Source organism: Heterodontus francisci, chromosome 4 (assembly GCF_036365525.1).
Source record: "Heterodontus francisci isolate sHetFra1 chromosome 4, sHetFra1.hap1, whole genome shotgun sequence".
Lineage (NCBI taxonomy): Eukaryota > Metazoa > Chordata > Chondrichthyes > Heterodontiformes > Heterodontidae > Heterodontus > Heterodontus francisci.
The window spans coordinates 38,998,268-39,023,874 of record NC_090374.1 but is presented as its reverse complement, the minus strand read 5'-3'; the positions used below and the strand labels follow the sequence as shown (position 1 = coordinate 39,023,874).

Below are 25,607 nucleotides of genomic sequence, written 5' to 3'. Positions count from 1 at the left end.
CTGAGACAAGTAGACTTGCAGGGCTATGGAAATCGAGCCGGGGAGTGGGGCTGACTGCATAGCTCCATGGAGAATCGGCATGGACTCAATGGGTCGAATGGCCTCCTTTTGTGCCGTAAATGATTCTATGACTCTAAATGCAATGAGGACCTTGTAAGTTAGTTACAAAGGATAATGTTAGGGCCTAGGGAGTCAGTTGTACAGATGCGATGAGGATCTAGCGGGTTGCTTGTAGAGATACGATGAGGGAATCGGTTACAGAGTTATGGTAAAGACCTAAGGAGTTGGTTGCAGAGATGCAGTGAGGACCGAGGGAGCCTGTTACAGAGATACAGTGAGGACCTAGGGAGTTTGTTACAGAAATATGGTGAGGACCTAGGGAACTGGTTCCAGAGACACTGTGAGGACCTAGGGAGCCGTTTACAGAGATACGGTGAGGACCAAGGGAGCTGGTTACAGAGACACAGTGAGGACCGCAGGAGCCATTTATAGAGATACAGTGAGGATTGAGGGAGTCATTTATAGAGATACGGTGAGGACCAAGGGAGTCAGTTGTAGAGATACATTAAGGAGCTAGTGAGTTTGTTTCAGGTTGATCATGGTGACCTAAGGACAGGGCTTCAGAGAAAGGCTGTTCCGAGCTAGTGAGTAGGCTGCAAGGACCTTTTGAGCCCTCAGAGGGAAATTGAACACCTATGTTTAAAATAAAATACATTCTTTGAGTTCTTACTTGAAGGAACAATCTGGATCAGAAGCAGAACACCACCACTAAGTAATAACATGGAAGCAGTGGCGATCCGTCGAGGTGAGGTACGCATCAACATCCAGACTATCACATATACTATCAGTTCACTAGCCGCAGAGACAAAACAGTTGATGTAGGGATCTCCATGCATACTGGAAGTATTGAGGGATAATCCATAGTAACCAATGGTGGCAATCATCCTATAAGAAAAATAAATCATTGTTCAAAACCTTTAAATGTTCACTAAAGTCAGATCACTTATAGACTGATGGCAGGTCAGTCATGGAAAACTGTCGTCAGGCCTGATGGACACTAACTTTAATGGAACTCTTTGACACCTTCAGGGTAAAAGAAGTTGCATTAGTAAAACTTAGAATGGCTAATTAAGAACTAAAGGAAAAACAAATGCAAATCTCAATGATGACAGTGTTTCCCATCCTGATCTCATTGCTTTGGTATCTGGACTCATTGTGATTGCAACATTTTATGAGCACAAATTCAAAAGAAGATCATTTGTTACTTATGAATTTGTTTGCAACACAATTAAAGCTGCTAAATTGTACTAATGTTAGTTAGCCTGGGTCCAAATGCAACCATACAAGGACAGACAAATTAATGAAAGGACTTTCTACGGAATTACACCAATGTGGCTGCTAAATTTTAATCTCTCTTCAATGAATTTGTGTATTGAGCAAAGAATTGGATCCAAGACTAACTCTGTCAGGTGTGAACAGCAAAATATTGGTATTGATTTTAGTAGTTTTATTGTTCTTCACAAAGTTACATTAATGAGTATTTAATATAATGTAATTTCCAACATAATGTATATGCTTAAACAATTGGTGGATTATGATTGACCGCAAAGCAATAATGATTTTTTTCCATAAATTGCTCCTAACCTCAATAGGTGTAAAGGGTATAACATTGTAAGTGTTCTGGACTGGGCAGTTTGGAAAAGTTTGCCATTGTGAACTAATAAATGCTATGGCCCTGATAGCAAAGTAAGACCTGGGAGATAAAGGCTGGAATTTTACCAGTCCTGTGGTGGCAGATTTGGAGGAGCTGGTGGGGGTTGGGGTGGGGGTGGGGTGGTGGGGGAGGAGGGGTTGTTGTGGAGGCTGGAAATTTTAGAACTAAAAGCATCAGGCCATCTCCCCAACGCGTTCCCGCCTCCTTGGGCTTTTCCTGGAAGTGGGTGTGCAGCGGAGCTGGCAACCTGCCCAGCAGCAGCAGGAATGCAAAGGAGCACTTAATGGTGGAAGTTGAAGCAGCACAGCAGGCCACAACAACAGTAACAACATATATTTATAAAGCACATTTAATGTAAGAAAACATCTCAAGATGCTTCACAGAAGCATTATATAACAAAATATGACACTGGGCCACAAAAGGAGTTATTAGGTCAGATGACCAAAAGCTTGGTCAAAGAGGTAGATTTTAAGGCATGTCTTAATGGAGGAAAGTGAGGTAGAGAGACAGAGAGGTGTAGCGAGGGAATTCCAGAGCTTAGGGCCTAAGCAACTGAAAGCACAGCCACCAATGGTGGAACGATTAAAATCAGGGATGCTCAAGAGATCAGAATTAGAGAAGCGCAGATATCTCGGTAGGTTGTGGGGCTGGAGGAGATGACAGAGATAGGGAGGGAGCGAGGCCATGGAGGGAATTCAAAACAAGGATGAGCATTTTAAAATCAACACGTTGCTAGATCGGGAGCCAATGTAGATCAGCGAGTACAGAGGTGATAGGGGAATGGACTTGGTGCGAGGTAAGACAGGGGCAGCAGTAAGTTTAGGGAGGTATAATGTGGGAGACCGGCCAGGAATGTGTTAGAATATTCAAGTCTAGAGGTAACAAAGGCATGAATGAGGGTTTCAGCAGCAGATGAGCTGTGACAGGGATGAAGTCAGCGATGATACAGAGTTGGAAATAGGCGGTCTTAGTGTTGGCATGAATAGGTGGTCGGAAGTTCATCTCTGGGTCAAGTATGACACCTAGGTTACGAACAGTCTGGTTTCATCTCAGACTGTTGCCAGGGAGAGGCACAGAGTCAATAGCTGTGCCTACAACCTGGAAAGTAGGAGGAGGATATGGCACAACAGGAGGTGGATGCTGTGTTACAGATAAAGCAGAATTAAATGTTTTTTTTATTCATTCCTGGGATGTGGACAATGCTGGTTAGGCCCACATTCATTACCCATCCCTAATTGCCCCTTGAGAAGATAGTAGTGAGCTGCCTTCTTGAACCTCTGCAGTCCCTGTGGGGTAGGTACACCAACAGTATTGTTAGGAAGGGAGTTCCAGGACTTTGACCCATCGACAGTGAAGGAACGGCAATATAGTTCCAAGTCAAGATGGTGTCTGGCTTGGAGGGGAACTTGCAGGTGGTGGTGTTCCCATGTATCTGCTGCCCTTGTCCTTCTAGGTGGTAGAGGTCGTTGGTTTGTAAGGTGCTGTCTATGGAGCCTTGGTGAATTGCTACAGTGCACCTTTTAGATGGTACACACTGCTGCCACTATGCATCGGTGATGAAGGGAGTGAATGTTTGTGGATGGGGTGCCAATCAAGCGGGCTGCTTTGTCCTGGACGGTATTGAGCTCCCTGAGCGTTGTTGGCACCCATCCATTACACTCCTGACTCGTGCCTTGTAGATGGTGGACAGGCTTTGGGGAGTCAGGAGGTGAGTTACTCGCAGCAGGATTCCTAGCCTCTGACCTGCTCTTGTAGCCACGGTATTTATATGGCTACTCCAGTTCAGTTTCTGGTCAATGGTAACCCTCAGGATGTAGATAGTGGGGGAATCAGTGATGGTAATGCCATTGAATGTCAAGGGGAGCTGGTTAGATTCTCTCTTGTTGGAGACGGCCATTGCCTGGCACTTGTGTGGTGCAAATGTTATTTGCCACTTATCAGCCCAAGCCTGGATATTGTCCAGGTCTTGCTGCATTTCTACACAGACGGATTCAGTATCTGAGGAGTTGTGAATGATGCTGAGCATTGTGTAATCATTAGCAAACATCCCCAATTCTGACCTTATGATTGAAGGAATGTCATTGATGAAGCAGCTGTAGATGGTGAGACCTAGGACACTACCCTGAGGAACTCCTGCAGTGATGTCCTGGAGCTGAGATGATTGACCTCCAACAATTACAACCATCTTCCTTTGCGCTTGGTACGACTCCAGCCAATGGAGAGTTCCCCCCCTGATTCCCATTGACTCCAGTTTTGCTAGGGCTCCTTGATGCCACACTGGGTCAAATGCTGCCTTGATGTCAAGGGCAGTCACTCTCACCTCACCTCTTGAGTTCAGCTCTTTTGTCCATGTTTGAACTAAGGCTGTAATGAGGTCAGGAGCTGAGTGGCCCTGGAGGAACCCAAACTGAGCGTCACTGAGCCGGTTATTGCTAAGCAAGTGCCACTTGATAGCACTGTCGATGACACATTCCATCACTTTACTGACGATTAAGAGTAGCTTGATCGGGCTGTAATTGGCCGGGTTGGACTTGTCCAGCTTTTTGTGTACAGGATCTACCTGGGCAATTTTCCACATTGCTGGGTAGATGCCAGTGTTGTAGCTATAATGGAACAGCTTGGCTAGAGGTGTGGCAAATTCTGGAGCACAGGTCTTCAGTACTATTGCCGGAATGTTGTCGGGGCCCATAGCCTTTGCAGTATCCAGTGCCTTCAGTCATTTCTTGATGTCATGTGAAGTGAATCGAATTGGCTGAAGATTGGCATCTGTGATGCTGGGGACTTCAGGAGGAGGCTGAGATGGATCATCAACTCGGCACTTCTGGCTAAAGATTGTTGTAAATGATTTGGCCTTATCTTTTGTACTGATGTGCTGGGCTCCCCCATCATTGAGGATGGGGATATTTGTGGAGCCACCTCCTCCAGTTAGTTGTTTAATTGTCCACCACCATTCACGGCTGGGCGTGGCCGGACTGCTTAGATCTGATCCGTTGGTTATGGGATCGTTTAGCTTTGTCTATCGCATGCTGCTTAAGCTGTTTGCAATGCAAGTAGTCCTGTGTTGTAGTTTCACCAGGTTGACACCTCATTTTGAGGTATGCCTGGTGCTGCCCCTGGCATGCCCTCCTGCACTCTTCATTGAACCAGGGTTGGTCCACCGGCTTGATGGTAATGGTAGAGTGGGAGATATGCTGGGTCATGAGGTTACAGATTGTAGTTGAGTACAATTCTGCTGTTGCTGTTGGCCACAGCGTCTCATGGGGCCCATCCGATCATTCCCGGTGAGGCCCCAAAAGGTTATCCATTTTCCGTTGCTCCCCGACATCTTAATTCTTCAGTTGGGTTGCAGTCCCAGCAGTGGCCACCGCTGCCAAAGACCAATTAAGGGCCTGGGGACTGTTAAATTGGGTCTGGATCCCCAGGCCTGGCAGAGGCGCGATTGCCACCGACTTTTCAGTTTGCGGACGGCTTCCCCCCCTGCCCATTGTAAAATTCTGGCCTATATGTCTATCCTATCAAATCTCTTCATAATTTTAAGAAATTATGCAATGAAACAATTTAGTCAAATGTCCACGTTAAATGTAACAAGGAAACTAAAAATCATTCATGTTTATCAGGTATATTGACAATTTGGATGTCAGTGTGCAGGCTGGACAAACACAATGATTTAGTTCCTTTGAAGAATGTTAACATAGTTGGTCTGGGCAAAGCTGATGAAGCAGATAACATCTGTGCATCTCACTGGTACAAAATCTGTTTGTCCCAATTGGCCAACCTTACTTACATAAATGTAAATTTCATGGCAATTTTCATTAATGTTACTTACAATTAAACCAATATTATTCAACTTGTCAACTTGCTTTGGGACAACATTAAAAGATATTGGCCCCAAATTTCCAGGAAACTGGCATAACTTTAAGGGGCAGGGAGGAAAATCAGGCCAGCAGCTGGGGAAGCAAAATTGAATAGGGAGACTTTTCATCAGCTCCCAGACATTAAAGTTTATGCCTGAAGTAATGTTGGGATATAATATAGCTGCCCAAGTAAGTGAGGATGCGTTATAATCAGAGAAAAATGAGGGAAATATGTTGTATATTTTTCCCTGTAACAATAACTTACAATTATATGACACCATTAATGTGAAAAACAGTTGACCTGAAAATCTCTAGGGATTCTTCTGGGCTTCTCCACAACTTCAGCAGGAAATTCATGAAACTCCCAGGAAAATAGTATAATGACCATTTTAAGCCATTTCCACAGGGGTTCTGCTGGTTTTCCACCAAAATAAGAAGAAATTGGGATTACAGGGACCTTGCTTTTTAGTCCTTATAGGAGACAAGGTCAACTGTGCACTCCGAGGACAAGATTTTAACTCATTCAAAACCCATTCACTTGCACAGTTAAAATCAGGCTCTATTATCTAACATTGCTGGGTAAGAGGAGAACTAATCGGGGTGTTCAAAATTATGAAGCATTTTGATAAAGTAATTAAGAAGAGACTGTTTCCACTAGCAGGAGAGCTGGTAACTAGAGCACAGAATTCTCTCCTCTCCACATCCCACCTCTCCATCCCTCCTCTCCACTCTTCTCTTACTTCCTCTTCCTCTTTTCATTGCTTCTCTCAAATCATCTGCCCCTTCCCTTCCCTTCCCTCCCTTTCATCTCTCATACCCTTCTTTTCTCCCCTTCCTTCCTTTATTTCTCTCCCATCCAGCTCATTTAATCCCCAGTCCCCTTCTCACTCTCTTCCTCTCTGCCTTCCCACATCCTCTCACTCTCCCTTCCTCCCTCTCCCATTAGCCTTCTCTCCATCTTCACCTTAATCCATCTTAATCCCAGCCCGCTAACTCTCCTTGATCTGCAAAGTGCCCTTGTGCGCAATGTCACTGGAGATTGACAAGTTTCCTTAACAAATCTAAGCAAATTAGTTATGCATGACTTGGGTCTTTAAAAACTCAGTGTTGACTGTTATTCATTAGCTTCAGTGTTCACTAATTTAATTTTTTTATTATAGCTACAACAGTTTACCAACATAAGCCTAAATAAAGATATCTGAGTAAATTCACTGAATACATGTTCTGAGCAGAAATGCACACTTCAAAGAGGGCCATAGATAAAAAGAAAGACAGACTTGCATTTATATAGCGCTTTTCTCAACCACCACCCGAGGTGCTTTACAGTCAATGAAGTACTGTTGAAGTGTAATCACTATTGTAATGCAGGAAAGGCGACAGCCAATTTACACACAGCAAGCTCCCACAAACAGCAATGTGATAATGACCAGATAATCTGTTTTTGTGATGTTAATTGAGGAATAAATATTGGCCAGGACACTGGTGATAACACCCTGCTATTCTTCAAAATGACACCATGGGATCTTTTACATCCACCTGAGAGGGTAGACAGGGTCTTGGTTTTCGTATTTCATCCAAACAACAACACCACTGATAGTGTATGTAGCACTGGATTGTCAGCTGTCATGTTAGGCCCCCTGCTGCCAAGAATGCAGCACATTAATTTTGTAATGAACATTGAATTTATACTGTTACTGAAGTTAAGAAAGGACTTGTAAACAGATCAGCCATGGATGGAAAAGACATTTGCATATTAACAGAGAGTGTTTGGAAGGATATAGCAGCCATTCCCTGACATTCAACCCACAATGGACTTTTGATCACCAGACATTGAAGGTGGAGGAGCTCACATTCCAGGTTGACTGCTAAGAGGGCCGAATACACAAACGGACATTGTCAAACCAGCTAGTCACATGACTAACCTGCTGGGCAACCTGAGTTTTTTGAATTAGTACAAACAGTTTGGGCAGAGTGTTTTTTTGCTCCTGGACTGAGAAGATCTCTCTCCTGTCTGCCTACTCCCATCTCTTTCTCACAAGCCTCTGAATCCACTGAAGACACATGAATCCCAAGAGAGAAAAGTCTCCTGCAGCAAACAAGGTTTAAGAAGAATACTAGGCCCCAACAAAAAGCAAGATCTACCTACAATCAAGGACTCTACAGTGAGCGCGAAGAAACGTAACAACAACTCTTCAGATATTGCCTCAAACCTTTCCACTTTATTTTTCTTCTCTTTTCTGTCTCTATTTGCATGTGTGTACCATGTATGTATACTAGCGTGGGGCACGTCGTGTATCTGTAGGTTTTAACCGAATTAGAGTTTAAGTTTAAGTTTCAAAACTTTCAACTTTTCTTCTTTAAACCTAAGAAAGCCTGTTTGTGTAAGATTCTTTGCCTTATAATTGGAAAGCGGTGAACAAGGATTCACCAAGGGGGAACTAAAACACGGTGAGTTTAAAATTAAACCCTATTATGGCAAGGCCAAAAGGGAACCCTAGACCTCTTTTTTACCAGGTCATAACACAGCCATGATTTATGCAATTAAATCCTAAAGTGGTACTTGAACCCACAGTCTTTTAATATAGAAACACATGTGCTATCAATTGAGCCAAAGCTAACACCATAGTAACAAGCTAATAAGATAGGCTAACCACACTGACCTATATTGTCTATGAGTGAGGCTTCCTACTGAGAGTGCTGGAGGAGTGAGCTTACCCATTGAACTAATGTACTGACAGACACTATATGGTTTCCTGCCTGGATGTATTTAAATGCTTTGAGAAGCATACTGGGAAAGGCACAGAATGGTAGTGGCAAAGAAAACAGTGACAATTGCAGGCATGTCAGTGTCAAATCTGGCCATGGTGATCAGGGTCTTCAGGCTGCCAATGACCATAGACAAACAAGAGATAACAAATCAATCTAAACATCCTCTGGGGAGCGGATGGGACCACACTTTTATGCATAAGAGATTTTCAAAACTCTATGGCCCAACAATTGAATGCAATGCCAGATATGAAAATTGAGAGACACAGATCAGCAAATCGTATGTTTAGAATCGAATTTAATAGCACAGAAGGAGGCCATTCAGTCCATTGTGCCTGTGCTGGCTCTTTGAAAGAGCCGTTCAATTTACATCAGCTTATTCCCCATAACCCTGCAAATTAGTCCTCTTCAAGTACAAGCCTAAATTGCCTTTTGAAAGTTCCTATGGAATCTGATTCCATCACCCATTCAGGTAGTGCATTCCAGATTATAACAACCCTCTGTGTAACAAAATGTTTCCTCATTTCCCCTCTATTTCTTCCAATTATGAATCCATGACCTTTGGTTAGCGACTCACTTGCTAGACGAAAGTGTTTCTCCCTTTTTGCTCTATCAAAATAGCTCAATTTTGAATATCTCTGTTCTATTTACACTGGGTTACTGGGTTTAATTTTGTTATCTGATTTAACTCTGAGCATTGCAGATATCACACAAATATTAAATAACCAACTGGTTTATTTAAAACCCATTAACAATAAATTAAAAAGGCTTACAGATTTGGGCACATGTCTTAACAGCAGCCTGTAGCTGTGAGAGCAGATCTGAACTGTCTCCCGGAAGCTTCCAGAAAACTCCCACAGTTCCACTCTTGCTCAGCAGTTCCACCCGGAGGCCCAAGCAATCAAAACTGATCAGCCAAACACTACAATCTCCATTAGGTCTCCCCTTAACATTCTCTGCTCCAAGGAGACCAATCCCAGCTTCTCCAATCTCAAGTATTCCATATGCTTTCTTATCTGCCTTAATTACTTTCCCTGCCACTTTCAGAGATTAGCGAATATGCATGCCTGGGTTGCTCTGCTCTTACACCCCTTTCAAAATAGCACCATTGAGATAATACTGCCTCTCCATATTGTTCCTCCCAAGGTTCATTACTTTGAGCCATTGGAGCAAAAAAAGTACAATCCAACTTTAAAATCTTACCCCAGAGATACTTTGGCTGACAATGATTTTGAAACAATTGTTCAAAGTCAAACCTTTTCTGTGTGATCTTGCACTGGAAAGCCCAGCAGACGGGAAAATTGGAGAAAGATGTGAGTGGCGGAGAACACCCCTTTCTGGGGCATTTAAATAATATTGTAGGGCCTGTGCCATCTCTGGGCTCTGACCAGGCTGCACCCTCTCCTCACTCCTAGGAAACGCTCAGAAATCCCAGCATTATACTAAAGTGGTGGTGATTGGTAATCCAGATGTCCACCAATTTTTCTGGACTTTCATGCCCGGGGAACTGATATTTCCTTGGCGGCAAGGGCTGGAAAAATCCGGTATTGTGTTGTTTACTTCAATAAAGCTGACATAACTTATAAAGACCACAAAGGTAACCTATGTGTAGGGGCAGGAGATGTTGTATTGTTCTTAATGAATACTTTGCGCCTGTCTTCACAAAAGAGGGAGACGATGCAGATATTGTAGTTAAGGAAGAGGGGTGTGAAGTATTGGATGTGATAAACATAGTGAGAGAGGAAGTATTAATGGAATTGTCATCCTTGAAAGTTGATAAATCACCAGGACCGGATGAAATTTATCCTAGGCTGTTAAAAGAAGCAAGAGAGGAAATAGTGGATGATCGACAGTGGCGCAGTGGTTAGCACTGCAGCCTCACAGTTCCAGGGACCCAGGTTCAATTCTGGGTACTGCCTGTGTGGAGTTTGCAAGTTCTCCCTGTGTCTGCGTGGGTTTTCGCCGGGTGCTCTGGTTTCCTCCCACAGCCAAAGACTGCGGGTTGATAGGTAAATTGGCCATTGTAAATTGCTCCTAGTGTAGGTAGGTGGTAGGGAATATGGGATTACTGCAGGGTTAGTATAAATGGGTGGTTGTTGGTCATACAGACTTGGTGGGCCGAAGGGCCTGTTTCAGTGCTGTATCTCTAAAATAAAATAAAAAAGATAAATAAAAAATCTGTCCATCATTTTCCAGTCCTCATTCGATACAGGTGTGGTGCCGGAGGATTGGAGAACTGCTAATGTTGTACCACTGTTTAAAAAGGGAACGAGGGATAGACCAAATAATTAGAGGCCAGTCAGTCTAACCTCAGTGGTGGGAAAATTATTGGAATCAATTCTGAGAGACAGGATAAACTGTAACTTAGAAGGGAAAGATTAATTAAGGATAGTCAGCATGGATTTGTTAAGGGACGATCTTGTTTGACTAACTTGATTGAATTTTTTGAAGAGTAACAAGGAAGACTGATGAGGGTAGTGCATGGATTTTAGAAAGGCTTTTAACAAGGTCCCACATGGCAGACTGGTTTAAAAAAAATAAAAGCCCATGGGATCCAGGGAAATGTAGCAACGTGGATACAAAATTGGTTCAGTGGCAGGAAAAAAAGGGTAATTGTTGACGGGTGTTTTTGCGACTGGAAGGCTGTTTCCAGTGGGTTCCGCAGGGCTCAGTACTGGGTACCCTGTTTTTTGTGGTATATATTAACGATTTGGACGTAAACGTAGGGGGCATGATCAAGACTTTTGCAGATGACACAAAGATTGGCCATATGTTAGATAGAGAGGAGGATAGCTGTAAACTGCAGGAAGATATTAATGGACTGGTCAGGTGGGCAGAAAAGTGGCAAATGGAATTCAACCCAGAGAAGTGTGAGGTGATGCATTTGGGGAGGTCAAATGAGGCAAAGGAACACACGATTAATGGGAAAATACTGCGAAGTGTAGAGGAAGTGAGGGACCTTAGAGAGAATGTCCACAGATCCCTGAAGGTAGCAGGATAGGTCGATAAGGTAGTTAAGAAGGCATATGGAATCCTTTCCTTTATTAGCTGAGGTATGGAATATAAGAGCAGGGAGGTTATGCTGGAACTATATAAGATATTAGTTAGGTCACACCTTGAGTACTGTGTGCAGTTCTGGTCACCGCATTACAGAAAGGATGTAATTGTATTAGAGAGGGTATAAAGGAGATTTACGAGGATATTGCTGGGACTGGAAAATGCAGCTATGAGAAAAGATTGGATAGGCTGGGGTTGTTCTCCTTGGAACAGAGAAGGCTGAGGGGAGATCTGATCGAAATGTACAAAATTGTGAGGGGCTTGAATAGGGTGGATGTGAAGGGTATATTTACATTAGGAGAGAGGTCAGTGACTCGGGGACGTATATTCAAAGTGATTGTTAGAAAGATTAGAGGGGAAATGTGGGGAGAAAAATTCACCTAGAGGGTGGTGGGGGGTCTGGAACTCACTGCCTGAAAGGGTAGTAGAGGCAGAAACCCTCAACTCATTTAAAAGGTGCCTGGATATGCACCTGAGGTGCCGTAACCTGCAGGGCTATGGACCAAATCCTGGAAGGTGGATTAGGCTGGGTGGTGTGTTTTTTGGCAAGCACAGACACGATGTGTCAAGTGGCCTCTTTCTGTACCGTAAACTTTCTATGATTCTAAAGAATCTCTCTAGCTAGACTAACTAAGGTGGCAGTATACTGAACAAACATATAACAGCAAGCTTAATATTAAGCAACGCACTCACCTTGCCAAAACATATCAGGTCATTGACCCTCTTTCAGCAATGTAGGGGGACAATCCCACAGCTGCTGACCTCAGCTATCTTCATCCAGGCCTGCTTAGCTTGGTCAGTCAGTCTCCTCCTGCCATACCGAGGGAACAGGACTTGCCTCCATGCCCTTACAGCCTGAAGAAGTACTTCCAGAGAGGCATTCTTGAATCTTGGAGAGACCCTTGATTATCTTTTGGCCATGAATTAAATTTGTGCTGCTGCCAGGGCTCTCTGTCTGCTCCCTCTGGGGCTGCTGCATTAGCATGTCCTGCTGGCTGCCTTTTAAAAATGGTGCCAACATGTCAGGAGCTATAACATCCTCCTGCCCCCGCTGGCTCACTGGCTGCCTCCCCTGCCTGCCGGCCCTTAATTGGCCGGCCCTGAGAACATCACGATTGCAACTCAGGGCCCACCTGCACAACCATGCCACCCGCTTTCAATCCCAGCAGCAGCGCTTGCTTTCTTCAGCTAAAATTCTGATCTAAATATCTACAGAAGGGAGGGGTGGTGACAATGAAAGAGTTTTATTGCAAACAGGTAACCACACCAGGCCATACACCTAACAGGACTATAGCCTGTAGAACCTCTGAATTTACACAATAAATTAGGATTTGGGAGTTAAAATTCCCTCATTTAAATAAGATTAAAGTAGTCTCAACTTGCCTTCTACACAGTAATAATTATACTATACAGATATTTGAGTTAAACAGTTTTAAAAGTATTCGGACTGAAGAGCATATGCTTTTGGGAGCTTTGAGCTTTCACATGAAACTCAAAAACACTGCTAGGTGACTAGAGGCAATGGGAAATCTACTGGTTGGCTTAGTTCAGTAAATTGATAATATTGGTAAAGGTATGAATGTTAACAAGCAGAATAGTTTTGAAGTTGTTTTAGAATTAGGCAGGGTTTTCCCAACTTTCCACTGGTTTATGTATATATGAAAACGTGAAAAAGGACAGGTAACGACCAGCTGTCCAACCAGAACACCATCACCCACTTCCCCCTTCCCCAAAACTCCTGGAACGAGTAAATACTAGAGAAATTACCCCAAATTTAATCAAGCACATTTCAAGAGACCATAGTAATTGAGTGACACAATCTCAATGATCCACTTATCTTCTATATGTTTGCTAATCTCAGGATTTCTTCTCGCTTCTCTTTGAATACACTCAATGAATTCACACTCATGTTAATCTGTCCACTATCCATCACCAACCTGTGCTGACAGCTATTGTCCATCTGCTCCATCTCTCTGCCACTTCAATGTGTTTGCCCAAGAGTTGTATAGCTTCCTCCTCATGCCCACCTCAAGAGCCTTATGGATGCCTTTCTTCCATTTGTGGCATTTTGCTCCCCCTGATAATGGGTGACCTTTTCCTTTGCAAAGAATATAAAGATAAAATGTTCTTTGGGGGTTCTCCTTATGGGCTGCCTCCCTCCAAATTGCCTACACCATCCTTTTCCAGGCCTTCCTGCACTACCTCCTTGCCCTTAATTGCTAGCAACAATGCCTCTCTTCTATGACACCTTCGATTGAAATTTTTGCGATGCATGACGGAATCATACATTTTCTGAGAATGCATTTTCGTTAGAAAAAAGCATTCTTCATTCAAAGGGGAGTAATAACATTTTTACTGTTCTTTCAGACCACGCAAGCTTCAAGAATGAATTCTGATGGGAGTTCTTTGCAAATGAAATCTCCACTCACCACATAAAGAATGAAAGTACTGTGACGTTCCTTATGTTGGAAGTGATAATCAGATCCAAATAATTGTGTGTATGCTTATTACTATTCACAGAATCCTGTAGAGAAAAAGAATAGAAAACAAATCAACCAAAGTGTGCACATTTTTCACATTCTAACTGTGTCAACAAAAGCTTGGTGGACCCTAATCGCCACCTCTGGATTTGTTTCATCCGCACCTTTACTCTTTCCAGCTTTTTTAGCACTTGTTCTATGACCCTTAGTTTCTTATCTTCATTATTAAAAAAAAGTTTTGTGACAGTTACTTCGCACATTGAAAAAAACTAATGGATTTTAAGCTCGGCATAAGGCAGTGACAAAGAAAATAAAGTAACAAAAAAACACTTAGTTACCGTATTACTGCCTGTGGTATCAAATATTGCCCCATGATGTGTAATGCCATTTTTCCTAGCAGCATCTTTCAATATTGCTTCAGCTTGTTCCATATGACCTTGAGTGAGCAACCATCTAGGTGATTCAGGTATATACCTACAATTTAAAATAAAACAACTTGGTGAGATAGAAAACTGTCCTTTCACCTATGCGAACTGGATTGAAACCCACTCATCTGGCTGTAAGTTTACAAATAAAATGATTTTTGACAGTTTTACCCTGTTTCCTAGTCCTTTTGGGCCTCCTTATCTCGAGAGACAATGGATACGCGCCTGGAGGTGGTCAGTGGTTTGTGAAGCAGCGCCTGGAGTGGCTATAAAGGCCAATTCTGGAGTGACAGGCTCTTCCACAGGTGCTGCAGAGAAATTTGTTTGTCGGGGCTGTTGCACAGTTGGCTCTCCCCTTGCGCCTCTGTCTTTTTTCCTGCCAACTACTAAGTCTCTTCGACTCGCCACATTTTAGCCCCGTCTTTATGGCTGCCCGCCAGCTCTGGCGAACGCTGGCAACTGACTCCCACGACTTGTGATCAATGTCACAGGATTTCATGTCGCGTTTGCAGACGTCTTTATAGCGGAGACATGGACGGCCTAGTAGGCAGCACCAAATTGCGTCTTGTGCCTTCCCAGTTTTAATCACTGCACCACTGGTGGCCATGTCTTCAGATGCTTAGGCCCTAAGCTCTGGTGTTCCCTCACTAAACCTCTCCATCCCTCTGCCTCTCTTTCTTCCTTTAAAATGGCCCTTAAAACCTACCTCTTTTGACCAAGCCTTCCGTCATTTGCTCTAATAGTCCCTTATGTGGCTCGGTGTCAAATTTTGTTTGATAATGTTCCGCTGAGACACCTTGCGACATGTTATTACATTAACAGGTGCTATGTAAATGCAAGTTGTTATTGAACTGGCATTGCCAAACCATCCAGAACACAGCACTATAACTAAAATAAAACCAGAAGATGTTGGAAATACTCAACAACAAGTCTGGCAGCATTTGCAGAGAGAAACAGAGTTAACATTTTAGGTTGATGACCCTTTGTCAGTGTTATCTCCGGTTGGAATTTTACACCGCCCCGGTATCAGGTTGGGAGGCAGTGGGGCGGCATAAAATCGAGTGGGAGGCGGGGATGGGGGTGCCATTCCCATTGCCTACCCAACCCAGCTACTCTTTTACCAGCAGCAGGGAGGGTGGCAAATTGCCCACCCACCACAGGCCAATTGAGGCCCTTAAGCGGCCAATTAATTGCCACTTAAGGGCCTCCTCCTACTGCCACTGGTATAATACCAGCATCGGATGGGCACTTCAGCACCTGAGGATGCCACCCAGTAATACCAGCACAAACCACCCCTGCTGGAACACCTGCCCCCATCCGCTCGATCTACTCCCCACCCCCTTCACTGGGGCCTAGCTGATTGCCCCTGGCAAGGCCAGATCCCCACTTACCTGTTCCGAGGGCGACTTCCATGTTGCTCCTCTGGCTGGGTGCAATCCTGGCAGTGGCCACCATTCCCGGTAGCCGCCGGACTGAAGAGCTGCCAGCCCTCTGATTGGCCGGCAGGTCTTGGAGGTGGGACTTTCTGCCTCAGAGGGGAGGAGGTCCCAGCCGAGGTCAATTAAGGGCCTGGGCCATGCAAAATTGCTGCTTGGCTTCCAAGCTCAATGGAGGTGGGCTGGTCCCCAATATTTTAACCAGTGCCAGGGCCACCGCCCCCATGTAAAATTCTAGCCTCTGCTTCTCTCTCCAGAGCTGCTGCCAGACTTGCTGAGTATTTCCAGCATTTTCTGTTTTCATTTCAGATTTACAGCATCTACAGTACTTTGCTCCAGTTCTATAACTGACAGTCTCACTCAGACTCAAACAAGACCATTACTAAAATGCCAATAAGGGTTCCTTCCTGATGTAAAAAGGCTAAGGTGCTGAATAATGGGATGCTGGCTGTGCATCCCAGCACTTCCATCTCCACCTATGTAAAAAATGAACGTGATCGCCAATAAGACTGAGTTGATAAAATTTGAAACTCTATTCAGAGACATGGGAATGGGTTTAGACCCACGGATCCAATGGGTTGGATACAAATGACCCAGCCCACCAAATTTGAATTTTCCGCAACCTGGACATTTCCCAGAGCAGGGATTAGTTGAATATCAAGGCCTATATTTAGTGTATTAACCTCAATTATCCTCGATCTGCCTATATCCAAACTTCGGGCAGTATTCGGATGGGCACCAGTGGGAAATGAGGCATGGAGCCTTCACACTGGATACCCATTCTGCCAAATTGTCCATTTTCATTTCTGGAGGACAATGGAATCTATTTATGGGCAGGAGCACTGTAATGAGGTAGTTAAACATGGCCCATTTCTTATCATTCCCAACTCAATTGCAAACAGCCATGGTCTTTGGGCATCCAGGCTTGCTAGATGCTTCTTCTTCTTCTTCTTCTTCTTTGGCCTCCTTGTCTCGAGAGACAATGGGTAAGCGCCTGGAGGTGGTCAGTGGTTTGTGAAGCAGCACCTGGAGTGGCTATAAAGGCCAATTCTAGAGTGACAGACTCTTCCACAGATGCTGCAGATAAAATTGTCGGGACTGTTACACAGTTGGCTCTCTCCTTGCACTTCTGTCTTTTGTCCTGCCAACTGCTAAGTCTCTTCGACTCGCCACTCTTTAGCCCCGCCTTTATGGCTGTCCGCCAGCTCTGGCGATCACTGGCAACTGACTCCCACGACTTGTGATCAATGTCACAGGACTTCATGTCACATTTGCAGACACCTTTAAAGTGGACGCATGGACGGCCGGTGGGTCTGATACCAGTGACGAGCTCGCTGTACAACGTGTCCTTGGGGATCTTGCCATCTTCCATGTGGCTCACATGACCAAGCCATCTCAAGCGTCGCTGGCTCAGTAGGGTGTATGTACTGGGGATGTTGGCCGCCTCGAGGACTTCTGCGTTGGAGATACCACCTGATCTCAAGGATTCTCCGGAGGCAGCAAAGATGGAATGAGTTGAGACGTTGCTCTTGGCTGACATACGTTGTGCAGTCCTCGCTGCTGTAGAGCTTGATACACTCGGACTTTTGTGTTTGTGTCAGTGCGCCATTTTCCCACACCCTCTTGGCCAGTCTGGACATAGCAGCAGACGTCTTTCCCATGCGCTTGTTGATTTCTGCATCGAGAGACAGGTTACTAGTGATAGTTGAGCCTAGGTAGGTGAACTCTTGAACCACTTCCAGAGCGTGGTCGCCGATATTGATGGATGGAGCATTTCTGACGTCCTGTACCATGATGTTTGTTTTCTTGAGGCTGATGGTTCGGCGAAATTCAATGCAGGCAGTCGCAATCCTGTCGATGAGAGTCTCTGCAGACACTCTTCTGTGTGGGATGTTAATGCAGCATCGTCAACAAAGAGGAGTTCCCTGATGAGGATCTTCCGTACTTTGGTCTTCGCTCTAAGACGGGCAAGGTTGAACAACCTGCCATCTGATCTTGTGTGCAGGAAAATTCCTTCTTCTGAAGACTTGAACGCATGTGAGAGCAGCAGGGAGAAGAAGATCCCAAACAGTGTAGGTGTGAGAACACAGCCCTGTTTCACACCACTCAGGATAGGAAAGGGGTCTGATGAGGCACCGCTATGCTGAATTGTGCCTTTCATATTGTCATGGAATGAGCTGGCCTCCGACACCTGAAACATCAGAGGAACGTATGATGGCATTAAGAGAGGTTTTGGGCCAACCATCAAGAAGATCGCCCCCCTCAAGACTAAATCAGGGGAAACAATTACTGACCAACGCAAGCAAATGGACCACTGGGTGGAGCACTTCCAGGGAGAATGTTGTCACTGATACTGCCCTCAATGCAGCCCAGTCTCTGCCAGGCATGGATGAGCTGCACAAACATCCAACAAAATCGGAACTCAGTGATGCCATTGATTCTCTAGCCAGTGGAAAAGCCCCTGGAAAGGACAGCATTACCCCCGAAATAATCAAGGGTGCCAAGCCTGCTATACTCTCAGCACTCCATGAAATGCTTTGCCTGTGCTGGCACGAGGGAGCAGTACCACAGGACATGCGCAATGCCAATATCATCACCCTCTATAAGAATAAGGGTGACTGCGGTGACTGCAACAACTACCGTGGAAATCTCCCTGCTCAGCATAGTGGGGAAAGTCTTTGCTTGAGTCGTTTTAAACAGACTCCAGAAGCTGGCTGAGTGTGTCTACCCTGAGGCACAGTGCGGCTTTTGAGCAGAGAGATCCACCATTGACATGCTGTTTTCCCTTCACCAGCTACAGGAGAAATGCCGTGAGCAACAGATGCCCCTCTACGTTGCTTTCATAGATGCGACAGAAAAGGCAAAAGAAGGTTTTTTGCACTGGAGTGCTGACTTGGGTTGCATTAGAGTGCTATAGTGGAAGTTTGGTAACTGAGGATAATTAAGGGTTAATTTTATCTTAAATCTAATCTATCTTTTATTTAGCAGATTAACTTAACAGTTGCTGTTAGGGTTGGAGAAAGTAAGTTTTAGACCAGCTTTAAACAGGGTTCACTCAGGCTCTGCTTGCAGCTGCACCTTGTTAATTAGAGAATTGACTTAAACCAGTTTTCAGGGGCTAGAGTCAGTCAGTGTAAAAGTGAGCCATCTTACAGTGCTGACTTGGTTTGCACTAGAGTGCTGACATGGGTTGCATTAGAGTGCTATAGTGGATGTTTGGTAACTGAGGTAGTTCGGTGAGGAGGGAGTGAGGAGCTCCTTTTATTTCCTACCTGTCCTCAGAGTGAGGGGAGCCGAGCTCTTCCAAAGAGTACAGCTGACTGGGAGAAGACTTGGAGGGCGGAGTTCTGGACCGGTAAGTATAAAAAACTTACCTCGGGGTTTTGTGGCCTGCATCCAGGGAGAAGACTCGGAGGGTGGAGTTCCAGACCGGTAAGTATAAAAAACTTACCTCTGGTGAAAAAAACAAAGTGACGTCACAGGAAAGCTGTGACCTGATTGGCTGGTAGGGAATTTTTACAGAATTTGAAAATAAAACATTGATAAAAATTGATTAAAACCCAAATTAACTAATTAATAAGTAGAGTAACTAAACCAGTGGGAGGAGATTACTGTATTTAGTTAGCATTTAATATTTATAGTAGGAATCTAGCAGTAGGGACCATATAGTTAATTATAACAATTTAGTAAGGATTTAATAAGTATTTATTTATGTTAAATTAATTTATTTAGTGCTAGAAATGTCAGTTAGAGGGGTGAAGTGCATCACCTGTGAGATGTGGGAGGTCCATGACGCTTCCAGTGTTCCGGACGACTACATCTGCAGGAAGTGTACCCAGTTGCAGCTCCTCACAGACTGCATGGATTGGTTGGAGCGGCAACTGGATGCACTTAGGAGCATGCAGGTGGTGGAAAGCGTCATAGACAGGAGTTTTAGAGAAGTGGTTACACCCAAGGTGCAGGCAGATAGATGGGTGACTGCTAGAAGGGGCAGGCAGTCAGTGCAGGAATCCCCTGTGGCTATCCCCCTCTCAAACAAGTATACTGTTTTGGATACTGTTGGGGGGGATGGCCTATCAGGGGAAAACAGCAGCAGCCAGAGCAGTGGCACCATGGCTGGCACTGTTGTTCAGCAGGGAGGGACAATGCACAGAACAGCAATAGTTATCAGGGACTCTATAGTCAGGGGCACAGATAGGCGCTTCTGTGGACGTGAAAGAGACTCCAGGATGGTATGTTGCCTCCCTGGTGCCAGGGTCAAGGATGTCTCTGAATGGACAGAGGGCATTCTGAAGGGGGAGGGTGAACAGCCAGAGGTTGTGGTACACATCGGTACCAACGACATAGGCAGGAAGAGTGACGAGGTCCTGCAGGGGGAGTTTAGGGAGTTAGGTAGAAAGTTAAAAGACAGGACTTCCAGGGTTGTAATCTCGGGATTACTCCCTGTGCCACGTGCCAGTGAGGCTAGAAATAGGAAGATAGTGCAGCCAAACCAGTGGCTGAACAGCCAGTGTAGAAGGGAGGGTTTCAGATATCTGGACCATTGGGATCTCTTCAGGGACAGATGGGACCTGTACACGAAGGACGGGTTTCATCTAAACTGGAGGGGCACAAATATCCTGGCTGCGAGGTTTGCTAGCGTCACTTGGGAGGGTTTAAACTAGTGTGGCAGGGGGGTGGGAACCAGAGCAGTAGGACAGCAAGTGAAATAAATGAGAGGGAACTAGTAAATAAGGCCAGTAAGACTAAGAGGAAGAGCAGGCAGGGAGGTGTTGCAGAGCACAGCGGGACTGGTGGTCTGAAGTGCATTTGTTCAATGCGAGAAGTATAACAGGTAAGGCAGATGAACTTAGAGCTTGGATTAGTACTTGGAACTATGATGTTGTTGCTATTACAGAGACTTGGTTGAGGGAAGGTCAGGATTGGCAGCTAAATGTTCCAGGATTTAGAAGCTTCAGGCGGGATAGAGGGGAATGTAAAAGGGGTGGGGGAGTTGCATTACTTGTTAAGGAGAATATCACAGCTGTACTGCGGGAGGACACCTCGGAGGGGTCGTGCAGCGAGGCAATATGGGTGGAGCTTAGGAATAGGAAGGGTGCAGTCACGATGTTGGGGGTTTTCTACAGGCCTCCCAACAGCCAGCGGGAGGTAGAGGAGCAGATATGTAGACAGATTTTGGAAAGATGCAAAGGTAACAGGGTTGTAGTGTTGGGTGATTTTAACTTCCCCTATATTGACTGGGACTCACTTAGTGCTAGGGGCTTGGATGGGGCAGAATTTGTAAGGAGCATCCAGGAGGGCTTCTTGAAACAGTATGTAGATAGTCCAACTAGGGAAGGGGCCGTACTGAACCTGGTATTCGGGAATGAGCCCAGCCAGGTGGTCGAAGTTTCAGTAGGGGAGCATTTCGGGAACAGTGATCATAATTCCATAAGTTTTAAGGTACTTGTGGATAAGGATAAGAGTAGTCCTTGGGTGAAGGTGCTAAATTGGGGGAAGGCTAATTATAACAATATTAGGCAGGAACTGAAGAATTTAGATTGGGGGCGGCTGTTTGAGGGTAAATCAACATCTGACATGTGGGAGTCTTTCAAACGTCAGTTGATTAGAATCCAGGACTGGCATGTTCCTGTGAGGAAGAAGGATAAGTTTGGCAAGTTTCGGGAACCTTGGATAACGCGGGATATTGTGAGCCTCGTCAAAAAGAAAAAGGAAGCATTCGTTAGGGCTGGAAGGCTAGGAACAGATGAAGCACTTGAGGAATATAAAGACAGTAGGAAGGAACTTAAGCAAGGAGTCAGGAGGGCTAAAAGGGGTCATGAAAGGTCATTGGCAAACAGGATTAAGGAAAGTCCCAAGGCTTTTTATACGTATATAAAGAGCAAGAGGGTAACTAGGGAAAGGGTTGGCCCATTCAAGGACAGAGAAGGGAATCTATGTGTGGAGCCAGAGGACATGGGCGAGGTACTAAATGAGTACTTTGCATCAGTATTCACCAAAGAGAAGGACTTGGTGGATGATGAGCCCAGGGAAGGGAGTGTAGATAGTCTCAGTCATCTCAATATCAAAAAGAAGGAGGTGTTGGGTGCCTTGCAAAGCATTAAGCTAGATAAGTCCCCAGGGCCTGATGGGATCTACCGCAGAATACTGAGGAAGGCAAGGGAAGAAATTGCTGGGGCCTTGACAGAAATCTTTGCATCCTCATTGGCTACAGGTGAGGTCCCAGAGGACTGGAGAATAGCCAATGTTGTTCCTTTGTTTAAGAAGGGTAGCAAGGATAATCCAGGAAATTATAGGCCGGTGAGCCTTACGTCAGTGGTAGGGAAATTATTAGAGAGGATTCTTTGGGACAGGATTTACTCCCATTTGGAAACAAATGAACTTATTAGCGAGAGGCAGCATGGTTTTGTGAAGGGGAGGTCATGACTCACTAATTTGATTGAGTTTTTTGAGGAAGTGACGAAGATGATTGATGAAGGAAGGGCAGTGGATGTTATCTATATGGACTTCAGTAAAGCCTTTGACAAGGTCCCTCATGGCAGACTGGTACAAATGGTGAAGTCACATGGGATCAGAGGTGAGCTGGCAAGATGGATACAGAACTGGCTCTGTCATAGACAGAGGGTAGCAGTGGAAGGGTGCTTTTCTGAATGGAGGGATGTGACAAGTGGTGTTCCGCAGGGATCAGTGCTGGGACCTTTGCTGTTTGTAACATATATAAATGATTTGGAGGAAAATGTAGCTGGTCTGATTAGTAAGTTTGCGGACGACACAAAGGTTGGTGGAGTTGCGGATAGTGATGAGGATTGTCAGAGGATACAGCAGGATATAGATCGGTTGGAGACTTGGGCGGAGAAATGGCAGATGGAGTTTAATCCGGACAAATGTGAGGTAATGCATTTTGGAAGGTCTAATGCTGGTGGGAAGTATACAGTGAATGGCAAAACCCTGAGGAGTATTGACAGGCAGAGAGATCTGGGCGTACAGGTCCACAGGTCACTGAAAGTGGCAACTCATGTGGATAAGGTAGTCAAGAAGGCATACAGCATGCTTGCCTTCATCGGTTGGGGCATAGAGTATAAAAATTGGCAAGTCATGCTGCAGCTGTACAGAACTTTAGTTAGGCCACACTTAGAATATTGCGTGCAATTCTGGTTGCCACACTACCAGAAGGACGTGGAGGCTTTGGAGAGGGTACAGAAGAGGTTTACCAGGATGTTGCCTGGTCTGGAGGCGATTAGCTATGAGGAGAGTTTGGATAAACTCGGATTGTTTTCACTGGAACGACGGAGGTGGAGGGGTGACATGACAAAGTTATGAATGGCATGGACAGAGTGGATAGTCAGAAGCTTTTTCCCAGGGTGGAAGAGTCAGTTACTAGGGGACATAGATTTAAGGTGAGAAGGGCAAAGTTTAGAGGGGATGTACGAGGCAATTTCTTTACACAGAGGGCGGTGAGTGCCTGGAACTTGCTGCCGGGGGAGGTGGTGGAAGCAGGTACCATAGCGACGTTTAAGAGGCATCTTGACAAATACATGAATAGGATGGGAATAGAGGGATACGGTTCTTGGAAATGCAGAAGGTTTTAGTTTAGGCAGGCATCAAGATTGGCGCAGGCTTGGAGGGCCGAATGGCCTGTTCCTGTGCTGTACTGTTCTTTGTTCTTTGTTTCATGGGCTGAGCACCAATGTTAAAAGCCTTTACCAGGAACAATAGCGCAGTGGTTATTTAATCGAACTAGGAATCCAGAGGCCTGGACTAATAATCTGGAGACATGAGTTCAAATTCTGCCACAACAGCTGGGAATTTAAAGTCAGTTCATTGAATAAATTTGGAATTATAAAGCTAATATCAGCAATGGTAACCATGAAACGACCAGATTGTCGTAAAAACCAATTTGGTTTACTAATGTCCTTTAGGGAAGGAAATCTTCTGTCCTTACCCAGTTATATGTGACTCCAGACCCTTCAGTAACATGGTTGACTCTTAACTGCCCTCTCTAATTTCCTGGAAAGTTACTCAGTTATTAAGAAGGTGGCTCCCCACCACCTTCTTAATCGCAACTAGGGATGGACCATAAATGCTGCCTTTGAATAAAAAAAGACTTAATTTCCCATGTAATTTGGGTGATTTGAAAAAATGTCACTGCTGACAGTTGCTTAACCAGAAAGAAATTTATGGGAATGGTTTCAGGGATGAGGAACTTCAGTTAAGCGGATAGATTGGAGAAGCTGGGGTTGTTCTCCTTAGAGAAAAGGTTGAGAGGAGATTTGATAGATGCGTTCAAAATCATGAGGGATCGGGACAGAGTAGATAGAGAGATACTTTTCCCATTGGCGGAAGGGTCAAGAACTAAAGGACACTGATTTAAGGTAAATAGGAAAGTAACGATCTGGCAACACCAATGTATGAAGAATTGTATGAAGAATGAAAAACAGTAAAATGGAGTTCCACAGTTTTGAGATTGTGGGATAGAATGAGTTAATCATAGAAATTTTACGGCATAGAAAGAGGGCATTTGGCCCATCATGTCTGTGCCGGCCAAAAAATCGAGCCATCCAGTCTATTCCCACCTTCCAGCATTTGGTCCGTAGCCCTACAGGTTACAGCACTTCAAGTGCACATCCAGGCAACTTTTAAATGAGATGCAGTTTTCTGTCTGTACCACCCTATCAGGCAGTGAGTTCCAGACCCCAACCACCCTCTGGATGAAAAAATCTTTGCTCATCTCCCCTCTAATCTTTCTACTAATCACTTTAAAACTATGCCCCCTCGTCATTGACCTTTCTGCTAAGGTAAATAGGCCTTTTCCATCCACTCTATCTATGCTCCTCACAATTTTGTACATTTCAATCAGATCTCCCCACAGCCTTTTCTGCTCCAAGGAGAACAACCCCAGCCTATCCAATCTTTCCTCATAGCTGCATTTTCAGTCCCAGCAACATCTTTGTAAATCTCCTCTTGTACCCTCTCTTGTGCAATTCCATCCTTTCTGCAATGAGGTGACCAGAAATGCACACAGTACTCAAGTCGTGGCCTAACTAATGTCATGCTAGGCGCCCATCTGCCAAAAATGAGGCACATTAATTTTGTCATAAATATTGATTTTAAGCGGTTACTGGAGTTAAGAAAGGACTTGTTAAACAGATCAACCGTGGATGGAAAATACATTTGCATATTAACAGACAGTGTTTGGAAGGACAAAGCAGCCATTCCTTGACATTCAACCCACAGTAGACTTTTGATCATCAGACATTGAAGGTGGGGGAGCTCAAATTCCAGGTTGACTGCTAAGATGGCCGAATACACAAATGGACATGGCCAAACCAGCTAGTCACAAGACTAACCTGCTGGGCAACCTGAGTTTTTTGAATTAGTCCAAATAGTTTGGGCAAAAAGCTGCTTGCTCCTGGACTGAGAAGCTCTCTCTCCTGTCTGCCTGTTCCCAACTCTTTCTCACAAGCCTCTGAATTCACTGAAGACACACGAACTCCAAGAGAGAAAAGTCTCCTACAGTGAACAAGGTTTAAGAAGAATACTGAGCCCCAATAAAAAGCAAGATCTACCTACAATCAAGGACTCTACAGTGAGCTCGAAGAACCGCAACAACAACTCTTCAGATATTGCCTCAAACTTTTCTACTTTATTTTTCTTCTGCTCTTTTCTCTCTCTATTTGCATGTGTGTACCGCGTTTGCATGCTAGCATGGGGCTCATCATGTATCTGTAGGCGTTAAGCGAATTAGAGTTTTAGTTTAAGTTTAATAAATTTCAACTTTTCTTCTTTAAACCTAAGAAAGCCTGTTTGTGCTCGTTTCTTTGCGTTATGATTGGAAAGCGTTAAACAAGGATTCACCAAGGGGGAGCTAAAAACAC

The 25,607-nt window shown here is 44.7% G+C and overlaps 1 protein-coding gene across 1 annotated transcript in view; it reads right to left on the bottom strand.

Annotated features, from left to right (window-relative positions):
* Positions 1–25,607, bottom strand: part of LOC137368641 (organic cation/carnitine transporter 2-like) — a 161,010-nt gene that overhangs the window by 56,683 nt on the left and 78,720 nt on the right. The window contains exons 5-7 of the mRNA XM_068028781.1: positions 14,223–14,345; positions 13,821–13,925; positions 731–945 (exon numbers count right to left, since the gene is read on the bottom strand). Coding sequence (XP_067884882.1) covers positions 731–945; positions 13,821–13,925; positions 14,223–14,345 — 443 coding nt within the window. The remainder of the gene's footprint in view (positions 1–730; positions 946–13,820; positions 13,926–14,222; positions 14,346–25,607) is intronic.